The 14,155-nt window shown below is 40.0% G+C and overlaps 1 protein-coding gene across 2 annotated transcripts in view; it reads left to right on the forward strand.

The window, feature by feature from the left end:
• Positions 1-811: 811 nt before the first annotated feature.
• LOC149185546 (putative receptor-like serine/threonine-protein kinase At5g57670) overlaps positions 812-14,155 on the forward strand; it is an 87,145-nt gene continuing 73,801 nt past the window's right edge. For both annotated transcript variants that reach the window (XM_089412428.1, XM_089412429.1), the window contains exon 1: positions 812-1,401. In XM_089412428.1, coding sequence (XP_089268554.1) covers positions 1,044-1,401 — 358 coding nt within the window. In that variant the 5' untranslated portion in view covers positions 812-1,043. The remainder of the gene's footprint in view (positions 1,402-14,155) is intronic.

Here is a 14,155-nt window from a genome sequence, read left to right on the forward strand (position 1 = left end):
TTATCCGCATATTTTTGAATGCCTCACATTCTAAAATGAAATGTAAATTTAAAAATTTACATATGTGTAAAGAAAAACATCACTTTATTATTCTTTATAATGATTATCAATGCTTTTAATAAATATCAATGTTTTTAATAAAATCAATTAACATTATTTCTCCATAATGGTAAGAGAATAGCATTTTTAAATTTAATTTATTTTTATTTGTAAAAATATAAATTATAAATTAAAAAAAAAAGGTTAAGTAACATATATATTTATATTATAATTAATAAATCATTAATGATGATGATTAATGTCCACTAAAATCAATATGGTATATGGACTTAAAGATAGGGGATTAATTGAGACCCTTTAAATTTTTATTTCTATTATCAAAAAGAAGAGATATTATCAAAAAGAAGAGAAGGAAGCTTTCCTAGATCACAATAGTTTCGCTGATGTAGCAAATCAAGAAGGTTGGTATTATGACAAATGTTAAGGAAATGAGATAGGATATGAGTAAGAGAATCCAAGAGAAAATGTTTTTCATCTTCTACCTTCTTGGTATAGTAAACGTGACAAATTCTTTTATCCCAAAATGTTTTAGAGATAGACTAAAGCCACGTTTCAATTCAAAGCTCATGAGAATTAGTTCTTATCTTCACAATGTTCATTTTTTTAAACACTGGTCAAGGCAGAGAGAAATTAAAAACCCTCTATAAGAAATTAATTTATTAAATTTTTTATCCACCATCCTACCTACGCAACAAAGATGATTAAATACCGATCGTTTAGTGTTTCGTGCACTCAAAAGTTTTTCGACACACTAGAAGTTAACTTTGTGTTGTGGTGAAAGTAACAAGGTGAAATGAAAACCACTGGAAATATACGTTTATGCCTATACGTCATGGCCGCAGTATATGCATAAATGTTTGTGTATACGTCGCAGGCTTGCTCTGTTGCCGCTGCGGGTGTCAAAGTTCGGGGTGAAATTCGACGCATTGTGCGATTAATGGTGGCGATCGGTTGTCACGAGTTCGAATCCCAAGACCTCTTCGATGGGCTTGCACTCCAGGTCGCGGGAAGCGGAGAAGCCCAACAAAGAAAATCATGATGTGTGTGGTAAACTTGTCGAAACTTCTCGTTCCTTGTCGGAAGAAGTCGAGGAGGATTTCGTTGAAGCAAAAAACTGTCTGAACATCTGGAAGAGCACAAGCTTGAGGTATTTCATTCACAGCACTTCTGTGAAGCAGTTATTATGGGGGCGTCGTAGTTCCAAGTACAACGGGGATTCATACATTGAGCTGAATGTGAAAGCCATCGATGAAATCCCTCTACCGGTCCCGGTCTGGAAGCCTTCATGGAGATGTTTTACTTATGATGAGATTTCTGGTGCCACCAATAACTTTCATGCTGGTATGAATGTAAATAATGATATAGTAAATGCTCTGTTTTTTCATTTTGTTTTATGGGCATTTATTTCTGCGAGAAATTAAACTCATGATATTAACGTTGTATGTAGGAAAAATGGCATGTTAGAGCATGGATGGCTTGGGTTTGTAGGTTCAAAACCCATAGAGATACCTTTAAATGTCATTATTATTTCAGTGAAAAGTCTAAGACAGATTGGAGTCGGGTGTAAATCTTGAGTGATTTTTAGGCTTGGCAGAGTGGGTTATTGGAGTGAACGGAGGATGATCACTCACAAAGGTCAGTTTTCTGAATGACAAAGCTTTGTATGGGGGTAATGCCCTATAAACTACCTCTGGTTTTGTAACGATGAGCAATATGCACCGAGCTAAGCAGCATTTATTGCAATATATGTACAAATTACAGAGTTGGATATCTGCATATACATTCAATGGCATGGTGTACATTTGTCATATACTGCAATAAATGCTGCCTAAGTCAGTGCATATTGCTTGCCTCTCACAGTTGGTACGGGCTATGCAAGAGTATCTCTAGTTTTGGAGTCAGGTGTAAGTTTTGGGTGATTTTAGTGGACAAGTATTCCTTTGACTCTTCCTAGTTCCAATCCACTCCACTCGAGAGTTTGATTCTGCTCTTTGAGAAAACCAAGTTGTCATAGTTCTCCAATTTCTGCGGTCTTAGCAGTTTGTATAATGTCTGCGGAAACATCGCAGCTTCATTAACATTTAGAACCAACCAGATGTGATCTGTTTTCAGGACTTAGTTTACCGAGAGCTCCTCCAAGTCTGACTAGGCCCAAGTCAAACTTTTGAAATGAAAGTATGACTGTGACTTGCAGGTCAAATTAAGTAGATGAGTCTGACTTGTGGGGCTCAAGTTAGACTAGGTTTTCTGCCTATAAAAGACTGAAAAATTGGCACTCATTCTTCCTATTTTTCACCTGATTTCATAGCAGACAATATCCCAGCTGTCAACTGTATAGACATTCGGTACTATAGTATGGAGTATCATCTATGTATTTGAAATGAGTTATTAGCTGTCAGATGTATATACTAAGACATTGAATAATATAGTATGCAGTATCATCTATGCCCAAGTCAAACTTTTGAAATGAAAGTATGACTGTGACTTGCCGGTCAAATTATGTAGATGACTCCGACTTTTGGGGCTCAAGTCAAACTTGGTTATCTGCCTATAAAAGACTGAAAAAATGGCACTCATTCTTCCTATCTTTTACCTGATTTCATAGCAGACAATATCCTAGCTGTCAACTGTATAGACATTGGGTATTATTGTATGCATTATCATCTATGTATTTGAAACGAGTTATTAGCTGTCAGCTGTATAGACATTGAATATTATAGTACGCAGTATCATCTATGCCCAAGTCAAACTTTTGAAATGAAATTATGACTGTGACTTGCAGGTCAAATTATGTAGATGGGTCTGACATGTGGGGCTCAAGTCAGACTTGGTTTTCTGCCTCTAAAAGACTGAAAAAATGGCACTCATTCTTCCTATTTTTTACCTGATTTTATAGCAGACAATATCTTAGCTGTCAAGTGTATTGACATTGGGTACTATAGTATGCAGTTTGAAATGATTTATTAGCTATCAGCTGTATAGACATTGAATATTATATTATGCAGTATCATCTATGCCCAAGTCAACCTTTTGAAATGAAAGTATGACTGTGACTTGCGGGTCAAATTATATAGATGAGTCTGACTTGTGGGGCTCAAGTCAGACTTGGTTTTCTGCCTATAAAAGACTGAAAAAATGGTACTCATTCTTCTTGTCTTTTACCTGATTTCATAGCAGACTATATCCTAGCTGTCAATTGTATAGACATTGGGTATTATAGTATGCAGTATCATCTATGTATTTGAAATGAGTTATTAGCTGTCAGCTCTATAGACATTGAATATTATAGTATGCAGTATCATCTATGCCCAAGTCAAACATTTGAAATGAAAGTATAACTGTGATTTGCAGGTCAAATAATGTAGATGAGTCTGCTTGTGGGGCTCAAGTCAGACTTGGTTTTCTGCCTATAAAAGACTGAAAAAATGGCGCTCATTCTTCCTATCTTTTACCTGATTTCATAGCAGACAATATCCTAGCTGTCAACTGTATAAGCATTGAATATTAGACATTGTAAATTGCAGATCCCGCACGACACCCTAAAACACTTCAGTTCTGCAACACCAAAGGCTAGATACAAGTGTAGAAATAACTGGAAATAAACCTTGTACCTTTTCTTGGTAACATCTAACACTTAGCTCTATTTTTCCCAAGATAAAAGCTGCAAATAAGATAAATCAACAAAAATCAGCAAGCAAAAGAACCTAAACTAATTGTAGAAATTAAAAAAGAGATTTTATTTTTGAAATAAGGATGTTTTTTGTTTAATACCTATGTCTTATGCCTCACCTTTGCTAGAATGCGAAGTCAATATCCCCGTAGGTCGTTATAGTTGGTTTATTTCAAAGGATTGAGTTTGGTCCAAAATTGAAATCACCCCCACTATTGCTTAAACTTAACTTTCTTGGTGACTTTCAAGTCTGCTTAGGGGCAACCTCTCCTCAAACTGGCGACTCCAACCTTCGATCTCTATGTGCGATAGATGCAAAATCCTTAAACAAGTTGAAGCTCAGATGCTACCTCCAGAGATGGTTCAAATGCTCAGATAGATTTACCTGCAAAACCAAGAAAATTCAAGTGGGGTTGCCCCCTAAATAGCTCTCTCCTCATGACTAAGTAGCCTCTCTGTTGTAGCTCAATCCCGCACAATTAAAATATAAAAAAAATTGTAGGATAAATCCAACAGGGGATCAAAATTAAAGGAAAGGTCATTAAATTTGGGAAGACTGGCAAACTAGAAGCATCATATGTTGATGATGTTATGGATCTGGTTTAACAAATTACCTCTTTTTATGTGAAGCACAGAGCTTATAATTTTCCATTTTATTTATTTATTTATAGTTATGGGCAAAAATTTGGTTTTTATAAGTTTTTTCACGCTCTTGGCCTTTTATGCAAAGAAGTTCTTTTAAAATTATTGGACATGAGGTCCATTTTCCAAGTGCTTATTCTAATGCCATTTTGCCATTGAAGTCTACCAATTACAATCACAAGGAAGCTCGACACACAAGGTGCCAAACCAAGTGAGGAGCCCACCATGGGGCCAATATAAGTGCACAACGCGTCGACAAAGCTTACCAACAATACTGTATATAAAATATCGAGGAGTGCTTTCGGCTTAACAATGTGGGATCATTTCCAACAAAATAAAATTAAATGAACGCCCAATTAAGATTAAGTCGCTCAAGACAAGAAAGAAATTGAGAGAAATACTGAAAAAAATTATTGAGGAGAGACAAACAGCTAATGTGCCTGTTTAGAAGGGCTTGCTGGAAATTTTGATGAAGTCTCAGGACGAAAATGGGCAAACTCTTAATGAAGACTAGATTGCAGACAATGCAATTGGTGTCCTCTTTGCAACACGCGATACGACTACAAGTGTCTTGACATGGATCGTCAAATACCTTACCGAACACCCTAGATTCCGGACGTTGTCACGACCGAGCAAGAGGCCATTAAACAAGCTAAGGAGGAGGGGGAATCACTAACTTGGTTTGATATCAGAAGCATGGTGTTAACATCCAGGGTTATCCATAAGACCTTGAGAGTAACATCAATCTTATCATACACGTTCAGGGAAAGCTCGTGAAACATAAGCTCACTCAAGTAGAATCAAGCGTTTACAATCTTGAAGGAGAATTTTAGTCCAAGATGGATAATCTACAAGAAGGATGAGGCGTTTTGGAATTTTTTTCTAGTCGTTGGATGCTTTAACAATTGAGGAGATAAATGAGTCTCTGGTGGCATTCCTAGCGTGCCAAGGTGGGGTGGGTGCTATTGATTGGTACATTAGCATGCAACCTCTTTTGTCCCATACTAAACTGTCAGGTCGAAGAGGGTCAAGTTACATAGGAAACCTGCAGAGGTTTTGGAAGAAGAATTAAAGAGGCGAGGGGCTGCAGAGGAAATGTTTGGCAAATGGAAGGGTTTGCAAGAAGTGACGAGTAATCAACGACCAAAATTTTTCATGCCCAAATCTGATGGCATGCGACAGGCTTACATGCTCGAGAGTTAAGTGACGGAGGGGTGTCGCAAAATGGTTTCGTCAAAACCACTAATCAACAAATCAACAGCTTGTAATGATTGTGACACCCACCCTTACATTTTCCAAAACTGCCACAAGGGGTGTTGCAAAGCTATTTTTAGTTTCTATGACACCACTCACTGTTTTCGATATGTGCATGACGTTAGCCTGGAACCCATGCACCATCAACCGCCAAAGGATCCAATGTGTCTTCCACCTCACCTTCGATGTGGATGCCACGAAAGCCTGGGCCCGCACCATTATTCATGATATTTCAAACATTGTTGTGTTTGTTGTAAATTCGAGTAGAGGTTTAATTTATTTAACAACAATGTAAAATCTAATGGGCATAGGACATATTTTGTAAAAGGGTAACATTTGATTTAATATATATATATATATATATATATAATATTAAATTAATATTTTTGTAATTTTATTATTTTAAAAACTCCTCAAAATGGAAACAATTTTATAACTATTTCAAGCATCATTTTTGTTATTGATCGAGACAGTTAGACTAGGGGAAGAATAAAAGTCCAAAATAGTGACTTTGTAAAGGTTCGGAGTTGTTAAATGCTAAAAAACATGTAATGAAGAAATCTCTTAGAAACTGAATAATAAGAAGCCAACTTGATTCTAGCACTGGGTACATTGCAATATTGTTTCTCTTTCCATGTTTTTTATCATTCATTGATGTTTTCTTCTACTGGTATGAGTGTATGTAGCAGCAGAGCTTTTAAGTCTTGATTATGAATTTACCTTGACCTGGTACTCATATTTCTGATTTAAATCTCTTAATGGGCACTCCACCATGCCGGAAATCCCTTCACATTTCTAACCTTTTTCACCATTCTTTCTGCAGAAGTTTGAATTCAGATTCTTAACTGTCTGAGTTTAAACTTTGTTTTCCTTTATTTTTCTTCTAAACCATTTTTTTAGTTCAAAGACTCTGCAACCCTCATTGTTTCTGGCCATTCTGGTTTTGAAAGATGGGTTTTTGAATTAGACCATTCATTGCAAGTTCTCATGGTCTATCCCTCCGACCATATAATTTAAAATCTTTATCAATCTTGTAGATGTCTTGGGCACGGGATCCATCCTCAATGGAAAAATCGCTAGTCTTAGCATAATTTTATTTATCATCAAGAACAATCAGATTTAATTTGCCCTAAAACAATATATCAAGAAAGAAAATAAAGACAATAATGATTCCACACAATGCACAAATAAAATCTACATAAGGGCTTGCAAAATGTGAGCTTGTTATTATGATAGCACTTGTCTCAATTGACTACAATTTTACATTGAGAAGAGTGTATCCTTTATAAAAAAAAATTATAACGACTAGTTAACGACTAATGGGACTCTCCTTCAATAAAATATTACTAATCATCCACAAGTTGGAGACTTAGTAATTTTTAATTCATAAAATATTACAAAAATAATTTAATTTGCCCACAAGGGGGTCGTCTTGTGTAATGTCCCAAACGCAGGAAATTTGAAACAAACTCTTCAAATCAAATTATCTAGCACTTAACAGGAAATTGCCATGGAAACCCAAACACCATAAATTTGACTGAAACCATAAACCCACAAATTGCATAAAATCTCATTAAAAATCACAACATGAGGAACAATGAAAAATGCAGCAACCAAAATCCAGCTTTATTATATATAGATAGATGCCAATACAATAGCTGGGAATGACCCTCTGGTCTCCAAATTGAAACAAAAAAACAATCACTACACATGTGGATTTTGAATGAACCCACCAAGGGGAGATGGGTGCTCGCCCAATTTCTCTAAATCACCCGAGGGTTTCCGTCCTGGGGCTACTGCTAGAGTAGAGAATTGGGTTCTCAACCTCACATACAAGAAACAATGTCAAAACCAAGATGTCCCAAATGATCTTCTCCTCCTCCTTTTATAGATCTGATGGATAGATCTCCAAGCCTCTAGAAGCATCTTATTTTATTATTATTCTAGAAGCTCCTCCATTGACTTTATCTTAAGTGACCCATTTTTATTTTATTTTATTTTACTTAAGTCACTTTTGGCCCATTTCCTCTAATTAATTATTTTTCCTTAATTAAATGACTAATTAAAGTCATTTTTAACTAAGGAAAATGGTAAATCATCCACCATACTCTCTTCGGCCACTGGAAGTCACTTCTCAATATCCCATCCTGTAGATCTTCCCATTTCAGTTCCAACAAGATATTACACTGAGGTGTTCCATCAATTAATCTCCCTAGAATGCCACCTCGAGCATAATTAATTAAGTTGTGCCAATAATAACTCCGTTTTACGGGAATTATCAAAAAGTCACGGAACCAAAAACAAGATGTGTGAAATTGCTCATAATGATGAACATGCCAAGCGAATGCCATCAGACCCCATAAAAACTCCTCAAAACTCCATCGGAACCCCTGATGACATAAACCTACTCCACTAACCTGGGCATCCCTGCCCTGGAAATCCACCCTGGCCGTACTATGAAGAAGAATAAAAATGGGGACATGACAGTCCTCCTGCCCCAAGATTGCTTGTCCTCAAGCAATACAAATCTGTGCACCAATCTGGTGGCCTAACGCCACTGAAACCCAATGTCCGGATCCCATATGAACCACTGGTCCACGTCACGTCTCCAAGCTATTGAAACATGACTAAATCCTCCAATACCTGGTTCCCATGTCCATCTCTGACTCAACCTGCTGCCAGTAGATCCACCTCGATCACAATGCCACCAAGGAGTGTTAATGCTACATGGCCCTTGTTGTGCTGTAGCTTCGGCTGTGAACGCTACCCTACCAACTATGTACCAGCTCATCACCTCTCTCCAATCCAATCCCTGGCATACCCCAAGGTCAGTCTCACCATACTGATGCTGCGCTGAGATACTGATGAGTGGCCAAACCACATTCTGCTGCCGAATGGAGCATGTAATATTCCCCACCTCTAAGGGCTCCTGCTGTACACTGCTCTCGACTAAGAATGATACTCCATCAATAGGATTCCAACTCATGATCTCCCGCTAATCTAAGTCATGGACTCCTATGTAAGGAACAAGTCTACTATGCTGATGCTAGTCCATGCTCAAATCATGCTGCCCTATCTGGTTGGTCAACAATATCCATCGAGAAAGTCCTGCCTCTCTCCCTGTAATGGGTACTGATGCTGTCGTATCTGGTTGGTCAGTAATATCCATCGAGAAAGTCCTGCCTCTCTCCCTGTAATGGGTACTCATGCTGCCCTATCTGGTTGGTCAGCAATATCCATCGAGAAAGTCCTGCCTCTCTCCTTGTAATGGGTACTCATGCTGCCCTATCTGGTTGGTCAACAATATCCATCGAGAAAGTCATGCCTCTCTCCCTGAAATGGGTGTGAAAATTCTATCACTGCAACAACTAATTTATTTTACCTACTTATTTCCCGATAAGTTATTTATGAAAATCCTTCAGTAAACATTAAAATAATTCTGTTGCAGATATCACATCATAATACAGAAACAAACACATGCACAAGATTTAACAAATCGACACAAATATTACTGGACAATCAGTGCCTAGAAAACCCAATGTGGGAAAACCGGTGCAACAAGGAAGGATTTTATTATTCAACAATTCTTCAGTACAACTGGGTGCCAAATTGGCTTACCCAACAGAGAGAAAATTCTTCAGCACTTCCCCCAGTGTCAGCGTCATCTTGGCTGACCTCTGCGTAGCTCCCAGACTCTCTGCATAAGCCCCTGCCTCTCTGCGTTAGCCCTGGGTATCTCTGCGTTAGCCCTGGGTCTCTCTGCATCACCCACGCAGGCTCTCCAATGATTGCGCAGTCTGCAACCTCTGCGTCTGCCTGAGAGGCTCTGCATCTGCCTCTTCAATCTCTGCGCTGTTCCCCTGGTGTTGTTCTCGTTCTCGACTCTCTGATCCGCACTTGCTGCTCTCCAGACCACTAGTTCGAATTTCTCAGCTAACCTCGCCCCAGAAATCGAACTGACTGGTCTCCCTCAGTGTATTCTCCAACTGGCCCTCAAGCCTCTTCTTATACTAAACCTGTTGGTCCTTCAACGGCTGGGATCAAATCTCTAATCAACGGCTAAGATTAGATTTGGCTTGATCCATGACTTTTGGAACCTTCTAACCCAATTTTATATTAATACCCATTAATATTTTATTTTTCCTAAGTTTAGACTTAGGAATTCCATTAAAAATATTAATTATTTTAATATCTCCCAAACCGGTTATAATCTGCCCAAACCATTTCTGGGTCTTGGAGATCTCATGTGCTTTAACCTCTCTACCAATTTTCATGGCCAGAGCACATCCGATGCTACCCCAAATCAACACTCCCTCTTAGCGAGGATTGTGCTCTAGTAATACTCCACACTGAGCATCACCCTGATTATCCGGCACCGGTCCTTGTGCTGATGCTAGGCCTCCTCGCCCAACATCCTCTGCACTGCTTCATCCTGTATTGCTGCCCATGGCTTTATCACTGCCACTGCTACATTGTACTGCAGCTCCCTCTGCATCCGTGCTGCTGCTGGTGCATCTTCCCAACACTGCATCTGCACTGCAACTCTCTCTCATCATGTTGCATCGTGCTACTGCTGACTGCTACTTCACTGCAACATCATACCCATTTCTGCTACTGAAATGGATTCTTTATCATCCCCATCTTCTCCTTGAAATAATCAAACTTGGTTCTTCCAAGGGCCTTGGTAAGGATGTCTGCCACTTGTTCTTTTGTAGGAGTGTAGCTCAACTGTACAACTCTTCATTGGACACAGTCTCTAACAAAGTGACACCGTATATCAATATGCTTTGATCGATCGTGAAACACTGGATTCTTAGAGAGCTTGATGCAACTCTGATTATCACACATGATCCTGGTTGCCTCCATCTTTCTTCTGAATAGGTTCACCAACAGTTTTCTAAGCCTTATGGCCTCGCACGAAGCTGTGCTTGCGGCCATATATTCTGCCTCAGTTTAGCTCAGAGCCACGGATTTTTGTTTCCTACTGCACCAGGAGGTCATTCCCGATCCAATGTTGAAATAGTACCCAGAGGTCCTTTTTCGATCCACTGAACTTCCTGTCCAATCTGCATCAGTAAACCCACTCAATATGATATCCTTACCCCTGGTATACAAGTAAATACCTGAGAACATGTTTGGCTGCTGCCCAGTGCGCCCTCTTCAGCTCCACCATGAACTGACTGAGGGTGTTGACAACGTAGCAAATGTCTGCCTGGTATTGACCAGATACATCAGGGACCCTATGAGTTGCCTGTATAAGGTGGGATCAACACCTTTGCCTTCTGATGCATCAATCTTCTTCCAGTTGGTTATCATTGGAGTAGCCATGGGTCTACAATCCTCCATCCTGAATCTCTTCAGGATTTCTGTAGCATATCTCCCTTGCCCAAGAAAGATCTCCCCCTTTTGCTGCCAAACTTCCAACCCTAGGAAATAATGCATTTGTCCCAAATCCTTCATGTCAAACTCCATGGCTAGATTCTTCTTGCAGTCCCCCATGAGCCTGGATGATCCTATCAGGAAGAGATCATCCACATATAATACTAAGATTAGAGGCTCATTCTCTACAACCAGATATTAGAGATTTGGATCTGCGTCACTCTTGACAAATCCCATTTTTTGCAAGTAGCCATCGATTCGCCCATACCACACTCTAGGTGCCTGTTTCAACCCATACAAGGCTTTCTTCAATCTGCATACATGAGACTTCTTCTCATGTGTCTCAAAGCCCTCTGGTTGTTCAATGTATACCTCTTCTTCTATCACACCGTTCAGAAATGTCGTTTTGACATCCATCTGATGAATCTCCCACCCCATCTGTGCTGCAAGAGATATCACGGTTCTAATAGATGTATACCTGGCTACCGGGGTGAAGGTCTCTTCATAGTCAATTCCTTCCTTCTGAGCATACCCCTTAGCCACAAACCTGGCTTTGTATTTCTCAACACTACCGTCTGCAGTGTATTTAATCTTGTAGATCCATCTCGAACCTACCACTGATCTGTCTTGAGGCCTTGGCACTACCTCCCAGACATCATTCACCATTATGGAGTTGTACTCCTCTACCATCGCATCCAGCCAAACCTGATGTTGAGCTGCCTCCTGAAAACTGGCAAGCTCCCCATCCTGAGCTACTAATGCCTGATATCTATCTGGTTGTTTTCGCTCCCTCTTATTGTTCCTTGGCACACCGATGAAGTCCTTTGCATCTCGCAGAATCTGATGAAGTTCCCTGCTTGTTCTTCCTTTGCCAGCAGGTGTTTCTGTTAGCTCCTCCTCATCCTGTGATTCTTCCTGACCCGAGGAAGAATTCTTTTCTTCCGTTGGTTGAAGAGGTTTGACCAACGGTTCCTCTTTTGACTGCTCCTCGGAAGGCATTTCTTGAGATTTTCTGAAAGTCCTTTCTTCCATGAACTTCACATATTGTTGAACTACTACCTTCTTGCTCCCTGGAAGATAGATTCTGTATGCCTTAGCGTTCTTGCTATATCCCGCTAGATATCCTTTCTCTGCAGTTTGATCCAGCTTCTTCCTCTTTTCCTCGGGTATGCGACAATATGTTAAGCTCCCAAATATCTTGAATTGATTGACTTCAGGCATCTTCCCTGTGAAGACTTTCTCTGGAGTAATCTTGCCCAATGCCCAATGAGGAGTTCTATTCTGAACATAGACTGCTGTGTTGCATGCTTCTGCCCACATGAATTTTGGCATATCCTAATCATACATCATGGCCCTAGCTGCTTCTACAATAGTCCTATTCTTTATTTTTGCTACCCCATTCTGCTCCGGATTGTAAGGAGTTGTCCACTCTCTTCTGATACCCTCCTTAGCGCAAAAATTAGTGAAGTTCTTATCGACATACTCTCCACCATTATCTGAGCGCAAAACTTTTATTTTCTTCCCAGTCAGATTCTCCACCAGAGCCTTGAACTCTTTGAATCGATAGAAAATCTCGTCCTTGGTTTTTAGAAAATAAATCCAAGTTTTCCTTGAGTGTTCATCAATGAAGGTAAGGAAGTACTCGGTACCACTAAGAGCTTTAGTGGACATGGGTCTGCAGATATCTGAGTGTATCAATCCTAGTACACTCTTGGGCTTGTTTTTACTTCTAGGAAATGTTGCCTTGGCATACTTTCCTAGAGTACATCCTCTGCATACATCATCTCGTTTCGTACTAAGATTGGAACTCCTGTTATAGTGCTCCTGAGAATTCTCAGAGCCCCATGGTGCAAATGTCCCATTCTTCTGTGCCATAGTTCGTTCAAATCCTTGTCTCCATGACTGCTTATTAGTGCCATTGGTGATTCTAGTTGTAGTCTGTACAACCTGTTACTTTTGATCCTGATCTGCACTTTCTTTTTCCAGCGTGGGTGTTTGACGTATACTTTCTCTTTGATGAAGAAAACGTCATAGCCTTTGCCTTGAAGTTGCGACATGGAAAGTAAGTTCATCCCCAATCCTGGTACATGCAGCACATTGGTAGCACGAAACCGCTCTCCCATTTCTGTTTGAAAAACTATGGTACCCCTCCCTACTAGAGTACATTTTGCCTTGTTCCCCATGGTGATCTGAAAGTTCATCTTCTCCTCCCGATAATCTGAGAAACATTCCCGGATTCCCGTCATATGCCAAGAGGCCTCACTGTCTATATACCATACCTCTAATGATGCAAAGCTAGTCACACAAGCCACTTCTTCTTCCAGCCTGGAAGCCAACATAGAGAAATCGAAATCACTTTCTCTTGTGCAATTTTTTGAAAATCTGTGCGAGTCTCTTGACATAGATGCGTTTGCATCATGGTCTCAACCCATAATTGATTTTCCCTTCCTGTCTCTGATTACTTGCTCTGATACCATGTGAAAATTCTATCACTGCAACAACTGATTTATTTTACCTACTTATTTCCCGATAAGTTTTTTATGAAAATCCTTCAGTAAACATAAAAATAAATTCTGCTGCAGATATCACATCATAATACAGAAACAAACACATGCACAAGATTTAACACATCGACACAAATATTTTTGGACAATCAGTCCCCAGAAAAACCCAATGTGGGAAAACCGGTGCAACAAGGGAGGATTTTATTATTCAACAATTCTTCATTACAACTAGGTGCCAAACTGGCTTACCCAACAGAGAGAAAATTCTTCAGCACTTCCCCCAGTCTCAGCGTCAACCTGGTTGACCTCTGCGTCTCTCCCAAAACCTCTGCGTTAGCCCCTGCCTCTCTGTGTCAGCACTAGGCCTCTCTGTGTCACCCATGCAGGCCCTCCAGTGACTGCGCAGTTTGCAGCCTCTGCATCTGCCTGAGAGGCTCCGCGTCTACCACTTCAACCTTTGCGCTGTTCCCCTGGTGCTGTTCCCGACTCTCCGATCCGCACTTGCTGCCCCCTGCTGCTCTCCAAACCACTAGTTCGAATTTCTCAGCTAACCTCGCTCCAGAAATCGAACTGACTAGTCCCCCGCAGTGTATTCTCCAACTGACCCTCAAGCCTCTTCTTATACTTTTCCTGTTGGTCCTTCAAC

Source organism: Pinus tabuliformis, chromosome 3_1, assembly GCF_031772625.1.
Source record: "Pinus tabuliformis cultivar Carrire ecotype Pingquan chromosome 3_1, CPIR1, whole genome shotgun sequence".
NCBI lineage: Eukaryota > Viridiplantae > Streptophyta > Pinopsida > Pinales > Pinaceae > Pinus > Pinus tabuliformis.